The sequence below is a fragment of the Guillardia theta genome (genome assembly GCF_000315625.1).
Source record: "Guillardia theta CCMP2712 unplaced genomic scaffold GUITHscaffold_5, whole genome shotgun sequence".
NCBI lineage: Eukaryota > Cryptophyceae > Pyrenomonadales > Geminigeraceae > Guillardia > Guillardia theta.
Window position 1 is genome coordinate 533,861 of NW_005434669.1, and position 14,574 is coordinate 548,434.

The following is a 14,574-nucleotide window of genomic DNA, read 5'->3' on the forward strand; positions in this document are numbered from 1 at the left end:
CCGCCTGCCTTGTCTCTTTGATTCAATCCGCAGGCCTTGGAAGACCTCGAGCAGCTGAAGGTGAGCTGAAAGACTGGTAGAGGGCAACTGAGCTCGCGGCAGATTCTTGCGAGCGGATACACTATACGGGTTGAGAGGGAGAGGGGGTGACTCATCTTACACTGACTGCAGGTGCTCACTGTTCCTTCCTCTGCCCCCGACGTGAATGTGCCAGAGGACGTGGAGGTTATAGAGAGCTACCTTGTCGCAAATAGTGGGGATGTGTGATATCACATATGATGAGTTTGTGAGTCGTGATATTTCCCGCGTTTCCTCAATCCCCCACAAAAGAAATTCACTGCTACCACTCACAAGCCATAGGACCTCAGGCACTGCTTGAACGCTGCTGGCGTGATGTTCCCTTTGCTCACACTCCTCGCCATCTCAGTGACCTGCTCACATGAAAGTCAGGGAGAAACTTTCAGGTCATCGGGCAAAGTCGACCATGTGCAGAGTCTTGATGCCGATCCCTCCGTCCCCAATCTCAGCCGCGCACTGACTGATCCCATCTATCAAGCAATGTTACAAGGCAGCAAGATGACCCAGCGAGAGCGAAAGAGTAAAGGGTGGGAGAGCGAGAGAAAACGGATTGAATCAGCGGCATGGAGCGGGAGCATAGCAGCTGGGAAAAGAAGAAAGGAGAGAGATCAACGGCTCACCGGGTTCAAAACATCCCTGCTGAGTCATGACAGTCTCGACCTCAGGCTGGCTCAGGTAAGGGACGTGCATGCTCGTGGTGAACACGCCACTCTCCCCCGCAAGCTCGAGCTGCTCGAGAACAGCCAAACTCGATGTGGTGCCGACAACGAGGAGGCGATGACCCTTGGGGGGCCTCTTGGAGATCAGGACGAGAAGGATTTGGAGAATCTCGTTGGAGAAGCGAGGACCGATCTTAACATAGGAGACAAGACGCTCGATGTTGTCCAGCACGATCACCGAGAGAGGCGAACGGTACGCGTCCTCGAATGCTTGCGTGATCTTGTGTGCCCTAGCGACTTCGGTCTGGTTGACAAGAGACTCGGCGGAGATGAACTTGATGTAAGGATAGTCAGCCTGTGACGCCAGTTTCGCAGCCAATGCAGTCTTGCCAGACCCCGCGTTTCCTTCAAGAAGGATGGATAGAAGAGGAGTTCGCTCGCTCTCGTGGACCTGTGCAAGGAACTTGAGACCAGTCTCATAGAGGCGGTCGAATCTGGGGCCGAAGTTGATGATCCCGTTGGGCATGCACATGTCAAGTTGGTCCATGCTCACACCGAAAGCAGGTTTGACTTCATTGATCGCCCGGGTGAAGTCTTCCATCATCACTCTGATGTTATCAATGTTGGCGTGCGGATGATCAAGATTCGACTTGTCAATATTCCGCTCAAATGCATAGGAGGCAGCGGCCTTGCAGACACCTTCAAGCTCTGCTCCGGTGTAGTTCTTGGTCATGGTTGCAAGCTCCTCGACGTTCACTTGAGAGTCTAGGAAGCCGTTTGCCTTCATGCTGTTCGTGTGGATGCTGATGATCTGCACGCGACCCCTCTCGTCCGGCAACCCGATCTCGACATGCACTTCAAGACGCCCGGGCCTCAGCAGCGCCTCATCCAACATGTCTTTGCGGTTCGTCATGCCAATCAAGAGGATGTTGTTAAGTGAGTCTACACCATCGATGTAGGAGAGAAGCTGATTCACCACTGAGTCTCCCACTCCCGTGTCTCCTCTCGTTGTCCCACGCTGACGACAGATCGCGTCCAACTCATCGAGGATGATGACGTGAAGTTCACTTTCATCGCCTTTCTCCGCCTGCTCTGCCTTCGCCTCCGCAAACAGATTTCTGATGTTTTCTTCACTCCCACCGACATATTTGCTGAAGATCTCAGGACCGTTCACAACCTTAGGCTCTCTGTCCACAAGCATCTTTCCGATCTTCCTCGCGATCAAAGTCTTTCCGCAGCCTGGAGCACCATACAACAACACTCCTCGCACATGCATCAGCCCCATCTTAGCAAGAACCGACGCCGGATATACACGAGATGCGAACGCACGTCTGAGTTATCGATCAGCAATCAAATGCAATCGACGGTGCAGCTACCGGAAGATGTCTCCGAGCTCTGAGTCCAAACCACCGATACCCATCTTGGAGAAGGAGAAATCCGGCCTGCGGGGACATTCATTGTTGAGGAGAACAAGCGGCGGTCGTTCACCTGAAAATCTTTGACGAAGTGGTGGCTTTCTGCACGTTCACGAGGTTGATGGTAGACCCCTAGATCCACGTCAACCCAACTCCGTTGCGTCATTGCAGCTCGCTACACAACAGGACAGAACAAGTGTACCTGGAACTTCCCGACTGTAACTCGCGACAACTTGTTGAGAATTCCCATCGGAGAAGGGACGATGTCATCCTCCTTGATCTGCTGCATCTTCTCCTCTGTCGGCTGGGCATCGCCTTTCAAGATCTTCCAACCTCAAAGTCAAGATCACGCGCCCCCCTGTATCTCTATCTACGACCTCCAGCTCAGTCACACGCAGCGTCAGACTGTTCCCTTGAAAATCTATCAAAAAATCCTGCACAGCGAATGTTATCTGAAACGCAAAACTTTCTTTGCAGACCTGTCCAACGGAAAAGCACTGGCCAGAGAACGATGACGCTATGAACCGACCCAACATTTCCGCATCAATGGGATCATTCGTGGCTCGACCTCTGAGAATAAGTTTCAGCAAGCTTTTGCACGATAATCACCAAACTTACTTGTTGGGAAAATCTGCTTCTACCGAGATTCTAAACATGTGAATGTTTTCCTTGGGAGCAAACCTGAATCAAACTCAACAACACCGAAAACTACAACAATCTCCACCAGGCCTGGACGGCAAGAGGCTCGTTCAAGGATATCTGAAGGGTCTTTCTTTGAACAAGATTAAAAGCAATGTTTCCCGCTCCCACAGCTGCCACGACACTGCTTTCAGTTCCCCTGCGGTTGGGCACAACAGCCCATCCCCTTACCTTCATCTGCACGAGCCACGAAGATCATCGACTTAACCGAGACAAAGTCGCCATCTTTGATGCCCAGCTGCCTCAGGTCTAAAACCCCAATGAGTTAACTCAAGTGCCATGGCCTCAAAACTCTCATACCATCTGCGCTCGTGTAGACGCAATTCGACCCAATGAACGACTGATAGTTTCTTAGACACGATCAGCTGAAAGTTGACCTCACCTTGTTTGGTGTCGCTACCGCCGCCAGCTGAACGGATCGCCTGTCCATCTTCGAGCACCTGGGGCACAAGTCAGTTTTAGACTGCCCTTGTTTTTCCACTGAATTCCCCTGATGTAACTGAAATCTGCATTCTGCTAGTGTCCTTCGAAACCATGCCCCTCCCTCACGGCATGATTCTCTTCTCCTCGTACTCTTGTCATTCATCAGGACTCCTCGCTCGAACCCGGATACTGTCGCTTCCATCCGGTGCTCTCTTTCCTCAACCTCGCTGCCTTCGCATCCCATTTGCCCAGCACATCTCATGTATCTTTCTCTTGGCGTTTCATGTCTTTGCTGAATTCATTGATGTATCCCTCCCGCTCACTCCATGAAAAGTAATGCTTCCCAGCTTACCCGTACCAAGACCCATTCTTGTCATGACTGACTACATGTCTTATCCCTACATCCCTCGAGCGGACCTTCTCGTCTACAAGTAAGATGTGCTTTCTCTTTCGTCGTCTATTCCATTCTCTTGACGTCTCTTGACTCCGCGTCTCTCCTCTTGTCCTCTCTTCACTTCGGGCATGCGAGTGTCATTTGCATGGCCTGTGAACGGGGGAAAAATCTCTAGTGTCATCCGTCCACAAGGGTGGGGGTAGTTTATTCAATTGGGGTACCCGTTTCACACCGGTGTAATTTACCAGACAAAGATGGAACAAAGTGGGTACGAAATTACTTCATGTTCAAACTTTTAGGGTAGGGGTACTCCAAAATTTTCCTGGGTGGGTGGTAGGAGGTGTAGTCTACATACTACCGGTTCTTTTCTACTATCAAAGGGGGGTTTAAAAAGTTACAAAACGTTACAATTTGCTCGAACCGTTATCAAATCGTTACTGGTGAGGTGGTGGAGCAGCTGGCGCAAGACATGCGTGGCACGCGGATGGCGGAACCGGCGAGGGATGGCGGGGAGAGGAGAAAGAGGGAGAGGACGAGCACGAGGATCTTGTCTCAGACTGCCAGCTTCTCCTTCCTCCTCGTCGCAAGCTTGCTTGTGGTGGGTTGTGATGGTTTCTACCTGCCCGGAGTGGCTCCCACAGACTATATGCCAGGGGAGAAGCTGAATGCTAAGGTAAAGAGATGTCCGGGCATGGGCAACGCAGAAGAACCTCGGAGATTGCGAACTCTGTTTGCTTGCATCGAGTTGACGTGGCTCTTTGTGATTGTTTGCTTCCTGGCTCATCATCCTCTGCCTGCCTCGTATGAACGGATATACTCATCATGACGTTCCTGAAGATCGTGTACGTGATGATGAGACTTGATAGACCGTCAGAATCTGATCGGGTTGACTGTAAAATCCGTTCAATCGTTTCCTTGGTCAAAATCGCTTCCCTCTTCTGATATGAGGGTCGTTCAGGTGGAGGCCCTCACGTCAACGAGGACTCAGCTCCCGTATGAGTATTACGTTCTGCCGTTCTGCCGTAATGGTGTCAACATGGATCAGCAGGAAGGTTGTCTTGTTTATGCGATGATTGTGATAGTGTGCCTGAAATGTTGGGTTTCAAGCTCTCAATCTTGGAGAAGTTCTCAGAGGATCCAGAATCTACAACACACCATATTCCTTCAACATGGGTGTGAACCAGGTATAGCTCCACGAACAGCTGCGATGTGGTTGACAGGCTGCTGCAGAACTGCAAGATTCTTTGCCATAAGGAATACACCCAAGAGGAAGTGCAGGTATTGTTGAACGGAGAGGGGTGGAAGCAGTGAACAAGAATGCCCTACAGGAATTTGCTCTCATGATTGAAGAGGAGTATCGTGCACACTTCTTGTTGGATAACCTCCCAGTTGCAATGACTGTCTTTCATGAAAACGGTCCAGAACTTGTCCTTTATTCCGAGGGCCAGCAATAACACCCATGTTGCAAAACAGATACTGGAGAAACTACCAAGACATATGAGACTGGGTATCCCATCGGTAGCGAAATTGATTCTTCACCTTTGTACACGATCCAACTATGTAATCAGGTCATGTCATCACTGAGAATTCTTCAGAAGGAGAGGAAGGAGAAGAGTGTAAGTGAATGACTTTCTTCGGAGGGTGTCCTTTCCCTGCTGTAACCAATTGTTTCAGCCACCAAGCATTCGTCGGAAAGCCGCAAGAACTCCAAGCCGCAGATTGCTCTCTTCAATCATTTGCGTTTCACAATCTTGTATCACGAGGACCCAAAGAAGCATGCACAGCGAATCGTTGGATTTGAAGTTGAACCGCTTAGCGTGAAACATACGTACCTCAACAAAGTTGACTTTGAGGAATGCCTCGGGCGACAGTCTGGGGAGAATGGCCTCTGCAACCTGAACACATGCTCTGCCAAGAAACAAGTCAGCCTCAATGAACAACCGTTGATTCTGGATCCTACTCGCAAGAGGAGGACAGAAGTACTTTGGACCTATGACGTCATTTTTCAGCCATCCAAGATCAAATGGTCTACTCGGTGGGACACCTATCTCCAGTCAGCAGATGATGCTCAAGTACACTGGTTCTCCATTTTGAACTCATTCATGATTGTTCTTTTCCTTTCTGGTCTGATTGCTATGATTATGATCCGGACACTGCGCAAGGATTTTGATCGTTACCAGAGGAAGGATGTGATTGAGGAAGGTCAGGAGGAGACAGGTTGGAAGCTTGTGCATGGTGATGTGTTCAGACCCCCAATCATGAGTGGCTGGCTTTCTGTCATGATTGGAACGGGAGTGCAGTTATCGGTTTCCGCCTGTTTCCTGATGATTTTTGCATGCTTTGGGTTTCTTTCCCCAGCAAACCGAGGAGCTCTTATGCAAGCCATGCTGTTTCTTTTCGTTTTTATGGGAATGGTTGGCGGCTACACTTCTGCTAGATTCTTCAGGATGTTCAAAGGAAACAGGTGGAAGAGCAACAGTTTGTGGACGGCAATGCTATTCCCTGGCTTCGTCTTCGCCCTGTTCTTTGTTTTGAATCTCATGATCTGGGGTCAGAAATCATCTGGGGCAGTTCCTTTTGGTACCTTGTTTGCTCTTCTATCCATGTGGCTGTTTATCTCCACACCCTTGGTTATCGGTGATCTATTTTTTTTGTGCCTTCTTGCTCTAATTCTTGTTTTTCAGTTGGATCGTACTTTGGCTTCCGCAAACAGCCCATCGAATTTCCAGTGAGGACGAATCAGATTCCTCGACAGGTAAATTCTTAGATGTCTTGGCGATGGCCCTCACCTGTCTCCCAGGTGCCCATCCAGCCATGGTTTGTGAATGGGCCATTAAACATCCTCGTGGGTGGAGTCCTACCCTTTGGAGCTGTCTTTGTCGAAGTGTTCTACGTGCTTTCCTCGATCTGGCTTCATCAGTTCTATTACTTGTTCGGCTTCTTGTTTCTCGTCCTCCTCATCCTCCTGATGACGTAAGAATTGACATCTGTGCTTGCCAATTTGTGATCACGATTTCGCATTGCAGTTGTGCTGAGGTGACGATAGTATTGTGCTACTTTCAGTTGTGCAGTGAAAATTATCACTGGTTATTGCTGTTCTCGATGATCTGGTTTGTAAGCTTAGCATCAGGTGGTGGAGAGCATATTTCACAGCTGGGTGTTCCTCTCTCTATCTTTTTCTGTACTCAATGTATTACGCCTACACCAAACTTCAGGTCCTGTTTGCCTATGACAATGATTTCACATGACGTTCTTGAAGATGGCAAGAGCAGTCGCAGGCCTTCTGTATGTGGGCTACATGCTGGTGATTTCTTGCTGCAACTTCATTCCACGTCAAGAGGCTAACTTTGATTCAGATCGTGTCGGTCTCGTTCTTTCTTATCACTGGTTCTTTTGGCTTCATTGCTTGGTACATTACTTGCTATCTTGTCAAATTTCTCAAATTTCTGAGTCGTGAACAGCTTCATCTTTGTGAGACACATCTACTCGTCAATCAAGATCGATTAGGCAGTAGACAAGAAAGGGCAGGCAATAGTCCTCGGCTATCAAAAGCAGTTCTTTGCTCTTATAAGAAATTACTCGTTATAAACAATAATTATATCGAATTTCGCTATTCACAATTGTTTCTGATCTTGGTGTTCCAAAGTTGTAGGTAGAAATACACATCGACGAGAGTAACGAAGTCGCACGAAGTCGCGAATGCCTAAAATACATATCAACCATAACAAAATGACGTCAAAACCACATACATCGCTCTCGGTTATCGACGAACTGAAACTCTGTCGAACAGAAGATTACATTTCGCTTATTTCGCACAATGTTGGGCCATGTGTTTCTTGTCGCGCCCATTGGAAGTTGATCGAGCTCAGGGGAAGGAGAGTCCAAACTGTCCACATCCCCTGTCCCCAGACACTTAAAACATTCACAAGGCAAGAAATTCAATCGAACCTCCAGAGCTCGCCATCATGGTTTGAATTCTGCAGAAACATCAGTTCATGTTTAGAATGTAATCCTCCACATGCTATGCTATGCTGGCAACGTGAAAAAAAGATTTGCTTGTTTGACTAATAGCTATCTCGGGCACGCGAAGAAACCAAGTATTTTCTAGTTACTTTCACGATAAGAGCATACAGCTCCGCATTTTCCTCTCATCTCCGCCTCTTCGAGTGATCGCTACTACTACTTCAATCTCATTTCTTCACTCTAGAATCATCCTCAAACTTGATTCTCCTTCATGATCTTTCAACGATATGATTTCTCAGCCCGCACAACCCATCCCCTCCGTCATCGCGGCATCCGTCCTCCCGACTCTTCAACAAGAAATGTCATTTTACTCACGCCATGGCGAACATCGCTGCTGGTTCTATTTCCGTCCCACAAGTCCTTCAAAACTCTTGCCAGCCGAAAGTTTCAAACTTTCAAAACCTGTTTAACTACAGGCCCGCCTCGTCAATATTCACCTCTGCCTGTGACCGTGTACTAAAAAATATTTTAAAATAATAATAGCCATGACCAGTGGTAAACTGTCACACCTATGCCGGAGCTCCGTCGACGTGAGGGGAAAAGGAAAAACCGCAACACAAACAGTCTTAGCAGTAAAGTGGTGTAAACATTCCCACAAACCAGGTAGTAATGTGGGTATGGTTTGCATGCATGGCTCACAGATGGAAGATCCTTTGTTGTATGACAAGACGGTGGCAAAAGGTTCTCAGAGGTGATACTTTCTGCGGAATTTCAGAGAGAATGGATTGAACCTGATTGGATAACTTAAACCCATAGTTTTTGAACAGGAAGAGGAAAAAAATATTCCACGCCTATCTTAATCGTTCGACAACAACATCACAACAGCCCAACAAAGCAACAAACAGAAACATTTTTGATTTGCTTTTACTTTATTTATCTCCTCTAATAAAATCAGGAGGGTTATACAATCGGTTTCGCTTTGATTAGGCATTCATTTGAATAAATATGACCGTTCATTGAGTACTCAAGCACCGGATTCCCAAAGTGACTGGAGATGAATCAGCCTAGACTATTTGTTGCCGTATTTGTATAAAAGGATCTTTGTGCTTGTGTTGAACTCTTGCCACTGATGTGGTTTTTCCTTGCCTTGTTGTGTCACGGTTCCATGAAACTATTTTGTGTCACAGTGTTTGTGTTCAGTATTCCAACTGAGTTCGCTGTCAGTCTGAGTCAGACGGCGTCAGCAACTCGTGAGGCGGTGCTACTTGGCCTGTAGGCTGTACGGTTACTGCGGCGTAGACAGCCTGCCAGGCTCAGTCGGCGTCAGAGTCGGAGCAGGAGCAGAGCAGGAGTCGGAGTGCAGTCCGTTGGTCACGGCGGGACTGAGGGGCAAAACCTCAGTCAAGTCACGGAGGCGCCTGGACAATCAGCTGATAAGCGAATAATTAATATATATCCTCCGTTGCCGTGACGTGTGGTAATGCATGAACAAAAAAACAAGGGGTCAGCCTGAGCAAGATCATCAGTCAATAGAGAGGCTTCGTTCGAGTCTCGGAGGTGGTTCAGGGGGTGGTCGAAGGTTGATAGGGTCATTGTCAGCCATGTTCACGGGCACGAACATGGGGGTGGACGTCACACTGGGTTTGGGGGGGCTAGTTAAGGGGGTGGGGGCCCCCTGTAGGACGGTACGGCAATTGACTTTGAGAACCATGGCAACTCATGCCACAGCACAAACAGAGAGGGGGGTGGGTAAGCGGGGGAGTCAAGGGGTACTTGCGGGAGATCTCGAGGTTTCGTTCGACGCTGTTCCACCCCCCACCCCCCGGGCGATGTTCCTCAACAGATCACGGCTCTTGCAGCCACTGCTCATCACTTCGTGGGTAGAGATGAGGTTTAGCTAAGGTGGGGGTAGTCGAGCTTGTTTTATCACCCCTCCTTGCCCCAAGGCCAGGGGGTCTCATCCCCCTAAGATGTCCATGTCAAGAACATTTTTCAGGATATTTTACCACAGACCAAATGCCCTCTTCACCCCATATGATCCCATAAAATGAAGGGGTGCTGCTCAACAAAAAATAAAGTCTTTACAACATGCAGAGGTATTTTAAAATTATGCCTACCCCACAAGCTTCCTGACACCCAACACCAGTCGACTTGTACCCCAGTTCTGAACAACAACTACCCTACCCTAGGTAAAACTCTGATATAAAAGTAAAGAAATAAAAACGCAGTTTTCTACCCACCCGTGACTGATTATGATACCCCTACCCACCTTTTTAAAACGAGATGCACATTACCCACCCTTTCGCTCCATCGCCCTTAAATTAACCCTACCCCATGAACTCTTGCCACCATTTTTCACCCCTAGGCACGAGGTCAATGTCACCACCACTCTGGAACCCTGGAGCACTCCACCAACCACCCTGACCACCCCCAAGGACCCCTGCCTCCATCTGCTGGGTGTTCACAGGAAACCCCGAGGAATCCTCAAACTCACCACCCCCTACACAACGTGACCCTGCTGTTCGCCGTTTTGATTACCTCCACCCCCTCTGACCGTGGGTTCATCGAGATCCTCGCTCGGCATAATTTTATTATTTTTGTCCTCCCTCTTGGTGTGCCCCCGATCGTCTCCTCCCCCCGTTGTTCGTGCCTTGAGGGTTCAGGAGGACCTCGCCGCAACCATCCTCCATTGTCTACCCCAGTCCTCCCATCTCTTGTAGCCTGCATCCTCTCTCAATCACATGGAGAAGAGATCAGCCAAGCGTCCTTGCCATCCTCTGCGGATTGCTACTTCCAAATCCAGCGTGCCAGATGTAGACTTGAGCGATCTGATCGAGCATGATAGTCTGGTCAAATTGATAACACCCTCTGACAGGATCTTGTTGTTCCTTCGGGTAAGGAGCCAGAATGTACCTCATCGCTATGTTCTGAAGTTCTCTCTACAGGTATCCAGGAGGACTCGTCAAGCTTTTCTTGGATACTTACAATCCTCGTGCATTCCCTTCGAGATACGTTTAGTACTTACTTCAAACAAGTCTCGTTTCAATGCTGCATCCATTAATCTTTCGTTGTTCAAAGCTTCGAACTTGTACATTCACGTGTCCAGACTCTTTCAATGCCAGCCTCTTCTCCGTGCTATCTCTCAACTGCCAGATGGATACTTCAACTCAGAGAACAGAATCATTCTCTCGCAAAATATGTCGGAAGTGCATGTCAATCAGAACGATTATCAGATAATCTCAAATGTTTTGTTCCTTGAAAGCAGCAAATCGGATATTTCGCATCGATATTGTTTGGATGTCTTAAATCAGCTCATCTGCCTGAATCCTTCCTTCAGACGTTTGTATTGTGAATGTGGAGGCCTGGATCAGATCATTCATTTCGTTCACCACATGAATTATCTTCCCAAAGTCCGAGAGCAGTTTATACAAAACATTACTATTATACACAAAACGACAAGAAAATCACGAGTATCTACACTGCCCTGGTTGAGTGTGGTTTTTTACTTGACCAATTTGATGCACATGCATATTGATTCCTCCCTGGTTGTACAGAGCTTGGAAGTGATCTGTGAAATATTGAACGATCAGGCCATTCAGATTCCACAGTTCAGAGACATGATTTCGAAAATGACGATATATTGTATGCACGAATTTGCTGAAGACCCTCAAGTTCAATTTTATTCTTTCAAGTTAATTGGAATTATGGTAGGTAACCTCGCCCTTTGCGGTGTTGCAGACGTTTCAAAATCGCTACGCTCGGACAAGGCGGTTGCAGTATTGATTGATTCTTTATTATTTGTACAGAACGATAATGTCACGCTTCGACATGCATTCGACGCAATATGGGAATTGGTGAAGGACAATCGCTTCAAAGAAAAGTTGGTCGCATCAGACTCGTTGCTGCGGGCAAGGAGGGTCATTTCAACTCCCTCCTGCGTTTCATCGATAGAAAAAGTAAGAAAGCTTTTGCTCTACTCACTGGGACCCTTGATTTCTTAAAGCTGATGTAACATACTGAATATTCGCGACATTGAATCAGATACAACGATGCGATATACATTTGATTTGTACTTTATCTATTTTAATTCAACAAATGAGCAGTTTTTTCAATATCATTAGCCTGTACATTGAATACCTGGAAAAACCCAAGTATTTTAGTATGATTCTTGTTGGATAGTAATGCTTCCTTAACCGTCTTGAATGGTAGAACGAAGTCGTCATTCCTCACGCGCCTCCTGAATGTAGCGTTCATTGATGGTAACTGCAGTAGATAGCATGGGGTACCTTTTACGCTTAGTTAGCTTCTTTCTTTCTTGACGAGCCTGTACGCATAGTCGACATGCAAGAAACATGACATGGTTGTAATGATACTCTTGAAATCTTTGCGATCGTCGAATTGCTCCTAGCGAACAAGACCAGCTGTTCTCGGAATAGCTGATCGACCGTAAAATTTAGAGAAATACCCAGAGCAAGTGAGCAAGAGTATAAGTAGACCGAGTAGTGATAATGGTGTGACGTTTCTGTCCTCATGATCTCCCGGAGGGCCATGGTTGCGTAGCATCCCGCAGGAAGCGTGAAGCTCAAGACCAATGCAGTAAAATCTCCTTCGCCGCCATTCCTGCAGTTCCATGGGTCATTCATGAATGCGCGTAAGCAGAGGATTAACAGACATCAAGTCTTCACTCAAACCCCGAAACACAGCATCGTCAACGCTATTGAAAGAGAATCAGATGAGGCTGGAAAACGATCCGATCGTTGCTCACCTCGAGTAGCGCCTGACTGAGGACCTCATACGCTGAGGACGAACCACGACGTGTCTGAACTTACAGACCTCAGTGAATGTCTTGCTGCGAGTTGCTTTGCTGGGCCTTGTTTGCATCTCATCTTCACAGTCTTCTTGATCTACAGACACGCAACAGCCGTCCACATCCTCTATCTCGACCACTTTCATGGTATGCATTATATTCTCGACCTTATCTCTGTATCAATCATATCTGAGGCAAGCTCATGCATATATTACCTTCATACGCTTCTTCAGCCACTTTCCCATGCGGTTTCTAGGCAATACAACTCGTCTGCCCTCTGCAAACATTGGCAAGACGACATCCAAGATGGAATAAGTTCTATTTTTAGCATCTTGCTCGGACACTATCTTGATCTTCTGCATCTTTTTCCCTTTTTGTCCTCCGCCGATAGTTTCCAAGAGGATTATGTCACCTTCCACTGCTTGTTTGCTTCCATAACGCTTGATCCTTTTGAATTACAATTTACCATCAAGATAGCTTCGAATTCCTCTTCTCACCGATATGAGCATGCTTCATTCCATAACCCAGAAAGGTATGACTGTACGAACAGACTTTTGAAAGGAATAGCAGAAACAGCAGCCCTGCAAAAGATGTGTAAATTCCTTCCAACACACATCAGAACATCAAAAGGTACTGAAGAGGATTCCCCTGCAACCTTGCCTCCAAAAATTGCTTCTCCGCTTGATTCATGCTCTCAGATACAAGATGCCATAGAAAACCAGCACCTATGCAGTATGATGGCAGCAAATGCATGACTTCCTCTAGAGAACCATTTTTCTCGTAGAGTTCTTTTGCTTCTATCTGCCCTCAACTTCAGTACCATCCAGCGTTCACACTTGAGGCACACTTCTTGCTTGTTTGTGGACAAACGCGTACTCATAATACTCTGAACGAACGCTGAGTGGTTCATCAACAATAGGTGTCGTCCGGCCTCAAGAGACGGAATAGATCCCCCCCCAAATCTCTGGTTTGATTACGAGTAATGAGCAATGAACTCAACTAGACATTTCAGACCTGCATACCGAAGTAGTTCAGAAAGCCTCCCTTTCTGAGCCTTCGGACTGATCGATGCATCGTCTTGTGGTCCAGAGTGACATTTCGTAAGACGACTACAAATCTGTTTCCGTAAAGTTCTCCACTGTGCAACGGTCGGCTGCAATTTTCGACCTCGCTGATCCAAATCTTGCCATTCTTCACCTTGTATTCGGAAGACACAAGATCTCGGAAACGATGGGAGTAATGGGACATCAAAGTAACTTCTTGCAAGGTGATGCCATACTTGTCTTTGATGCCTGCAAATCTGAATGAAGTGTATGGGATGTTTGCCATCCTTGCAATTATCCTGATAGCACTGATGGTGTCCAGCCCCATCTTGCACAGCGTGAACTTCAGCCATTTCTGCCTTGCTGCTGCTTTTCCCTCTTTCATGTCCTCTGCCTTGACCTGATCGTCTGCAGGAAGGTTGACGACCCTCTGATCATCTATTCGCACCTCCTGCACCACAAAGTCTGACCAGGTTCCCTTGAGAACGCCATGAATGCCCTGCGTCCTCTTCTTCATATACTGTGATATACCGACATCCTCTTCGGAATACTTGGGTGTCCAAGACAACTGTCCTGTCGCTGCGAATCCAATCTTGTCGTTCCAGGTCGAGTGCGCTTCTCGCAGAACATACGCCATGGTCGCATTGCAGGTCCGCTTTCCGCTCTTGGCCAAGAGGATCCGGCGACCATCGACGTCGATGGTCCTCTGCAATGCCTGAGGCTTCTGATGTGAGGCCCCGCCATTGCCTGTAACGCTAGAGCAGCAGAGCAGCAGCAGCAGCAGCAGCGTCCGCCTCCCCCCGCTCATTGGCATTGCCAACGAGGAGCAGAACGAGGAGGCGCAACTCAAAGGAAATGTTCCATGTTGGCCGCTAGGGTTGGCGGGGCTTGGGCGGGGGCTATGACGGGAGCGATCAAGCTGGGGGCAGCATGGCTGAGCGATGGAGGTCGAGGGAGGTGGCAAGGTAGCCGAGCCTGCAGCAGTGCTGGGGATGAGGCCAGAAGCTTCAAGAGCGGCATTGTCTTGACCTCAGATCGACGCGTTCGCTTAGACGCTTTCCTCCTTGAGAAGGTGCGTTGAGCCTTGACCGAC

The 14,574-nt window shown here is 47.9% G+C and overlaps 3 protein-coding genes across 3 annotated transcripts; 1 reads left to right on the top strand and 2 right to left on the bottom strand.

The window, feature by feature from the left end:
* Nucleotides 1-292: 292 nt before the first annotated feature.
* On the bottom strand, nt 293-3,293 carry NSFB (N-ethylmaleimide-sensitive factor B). The gene is made up of 13 exons (XM_005840607.1): nt 3,234-3,293; nt 3,152-3,191; nt 3,023-3,100; nt 2,877-2,964; nt 2,771-2,833; nt 2,632-2,722; nt 2,530-2,586; nt 2,355-2,477; nt 2,226-2,284; nt 2,114-2,179; nt 699-2,068; nt 484-548; nt 293-431 (listed from the first exon to the last, which is right to left on the bottom strand). The coding sequence occupies exons 1-13, from the start codon at nt 3,279-3,281 to the stop codon at nt 348-350; spliced, it is 2,232 nt and encodes a 743-aa protein (XP_005840664.1). The 5' UTR covers nt 3,282-3,293; the 3' UTR covers nt 293-347.
* Nucleotides 3,294-4,314: 1,021 nt separating this feature from the next.
* GUITHDRAFT_156950 (hypothetical protein) lies at nt 4,315-7,175 on the top strand (the record flags this gene model as incomplete). Its single annotated transcript, XM_005840608.1, has 15 exons — nt 4,315-4,341; nt 4,627-4,696; nt 4,776-4,852; nt 4,899-4,946; nt 4,997-5,095; nt 5,162-5,186; nt 5,343-5,590; nt 5,636-6,305; nt 6,353-6,423; nt 6,469-6,641; nt 6,695-6,754; nt 6,799-6,883; nt 6,928-6,972; nt 7,025-7,077; nt 7,130-7,175. 15 exons carry the CDS (start codon nt 4,315-4,317, stop codon nt 7,173-7,175), a joined length of 1,797 nt encoding a protein of 598 aa, XP_005840665.1.
* Nucleotides 7,176-12,266: 5,091 nt separating this feature from the next.
* On the bottom strand, nt 12,267-14,289 carry GUITHDRAFT_100662 (hypothetical protein; the record flags this gene model as incomplete). Its single annotated transcript, XM_005840609.1, has 8 exons — nt 12,267-12,345; nt 12,397-12,605; nt 12,654-12,885; nt 12,936-13,040; nt 13,094-13,163; nt 13,209-13,239; nt 13,286-13,402; nt 13,453-14,289. The coding sequence occupies 8 exons, from the start codon at nt 14,287-14,289 to the stop codon at nt 12,267-12,269; spliced, it is 1,680 nt and encodes a 559-aa protein (XP_005840666.1).
* Nucleotides 14,290-14,574: the final 285 nt, after the last annotated feature.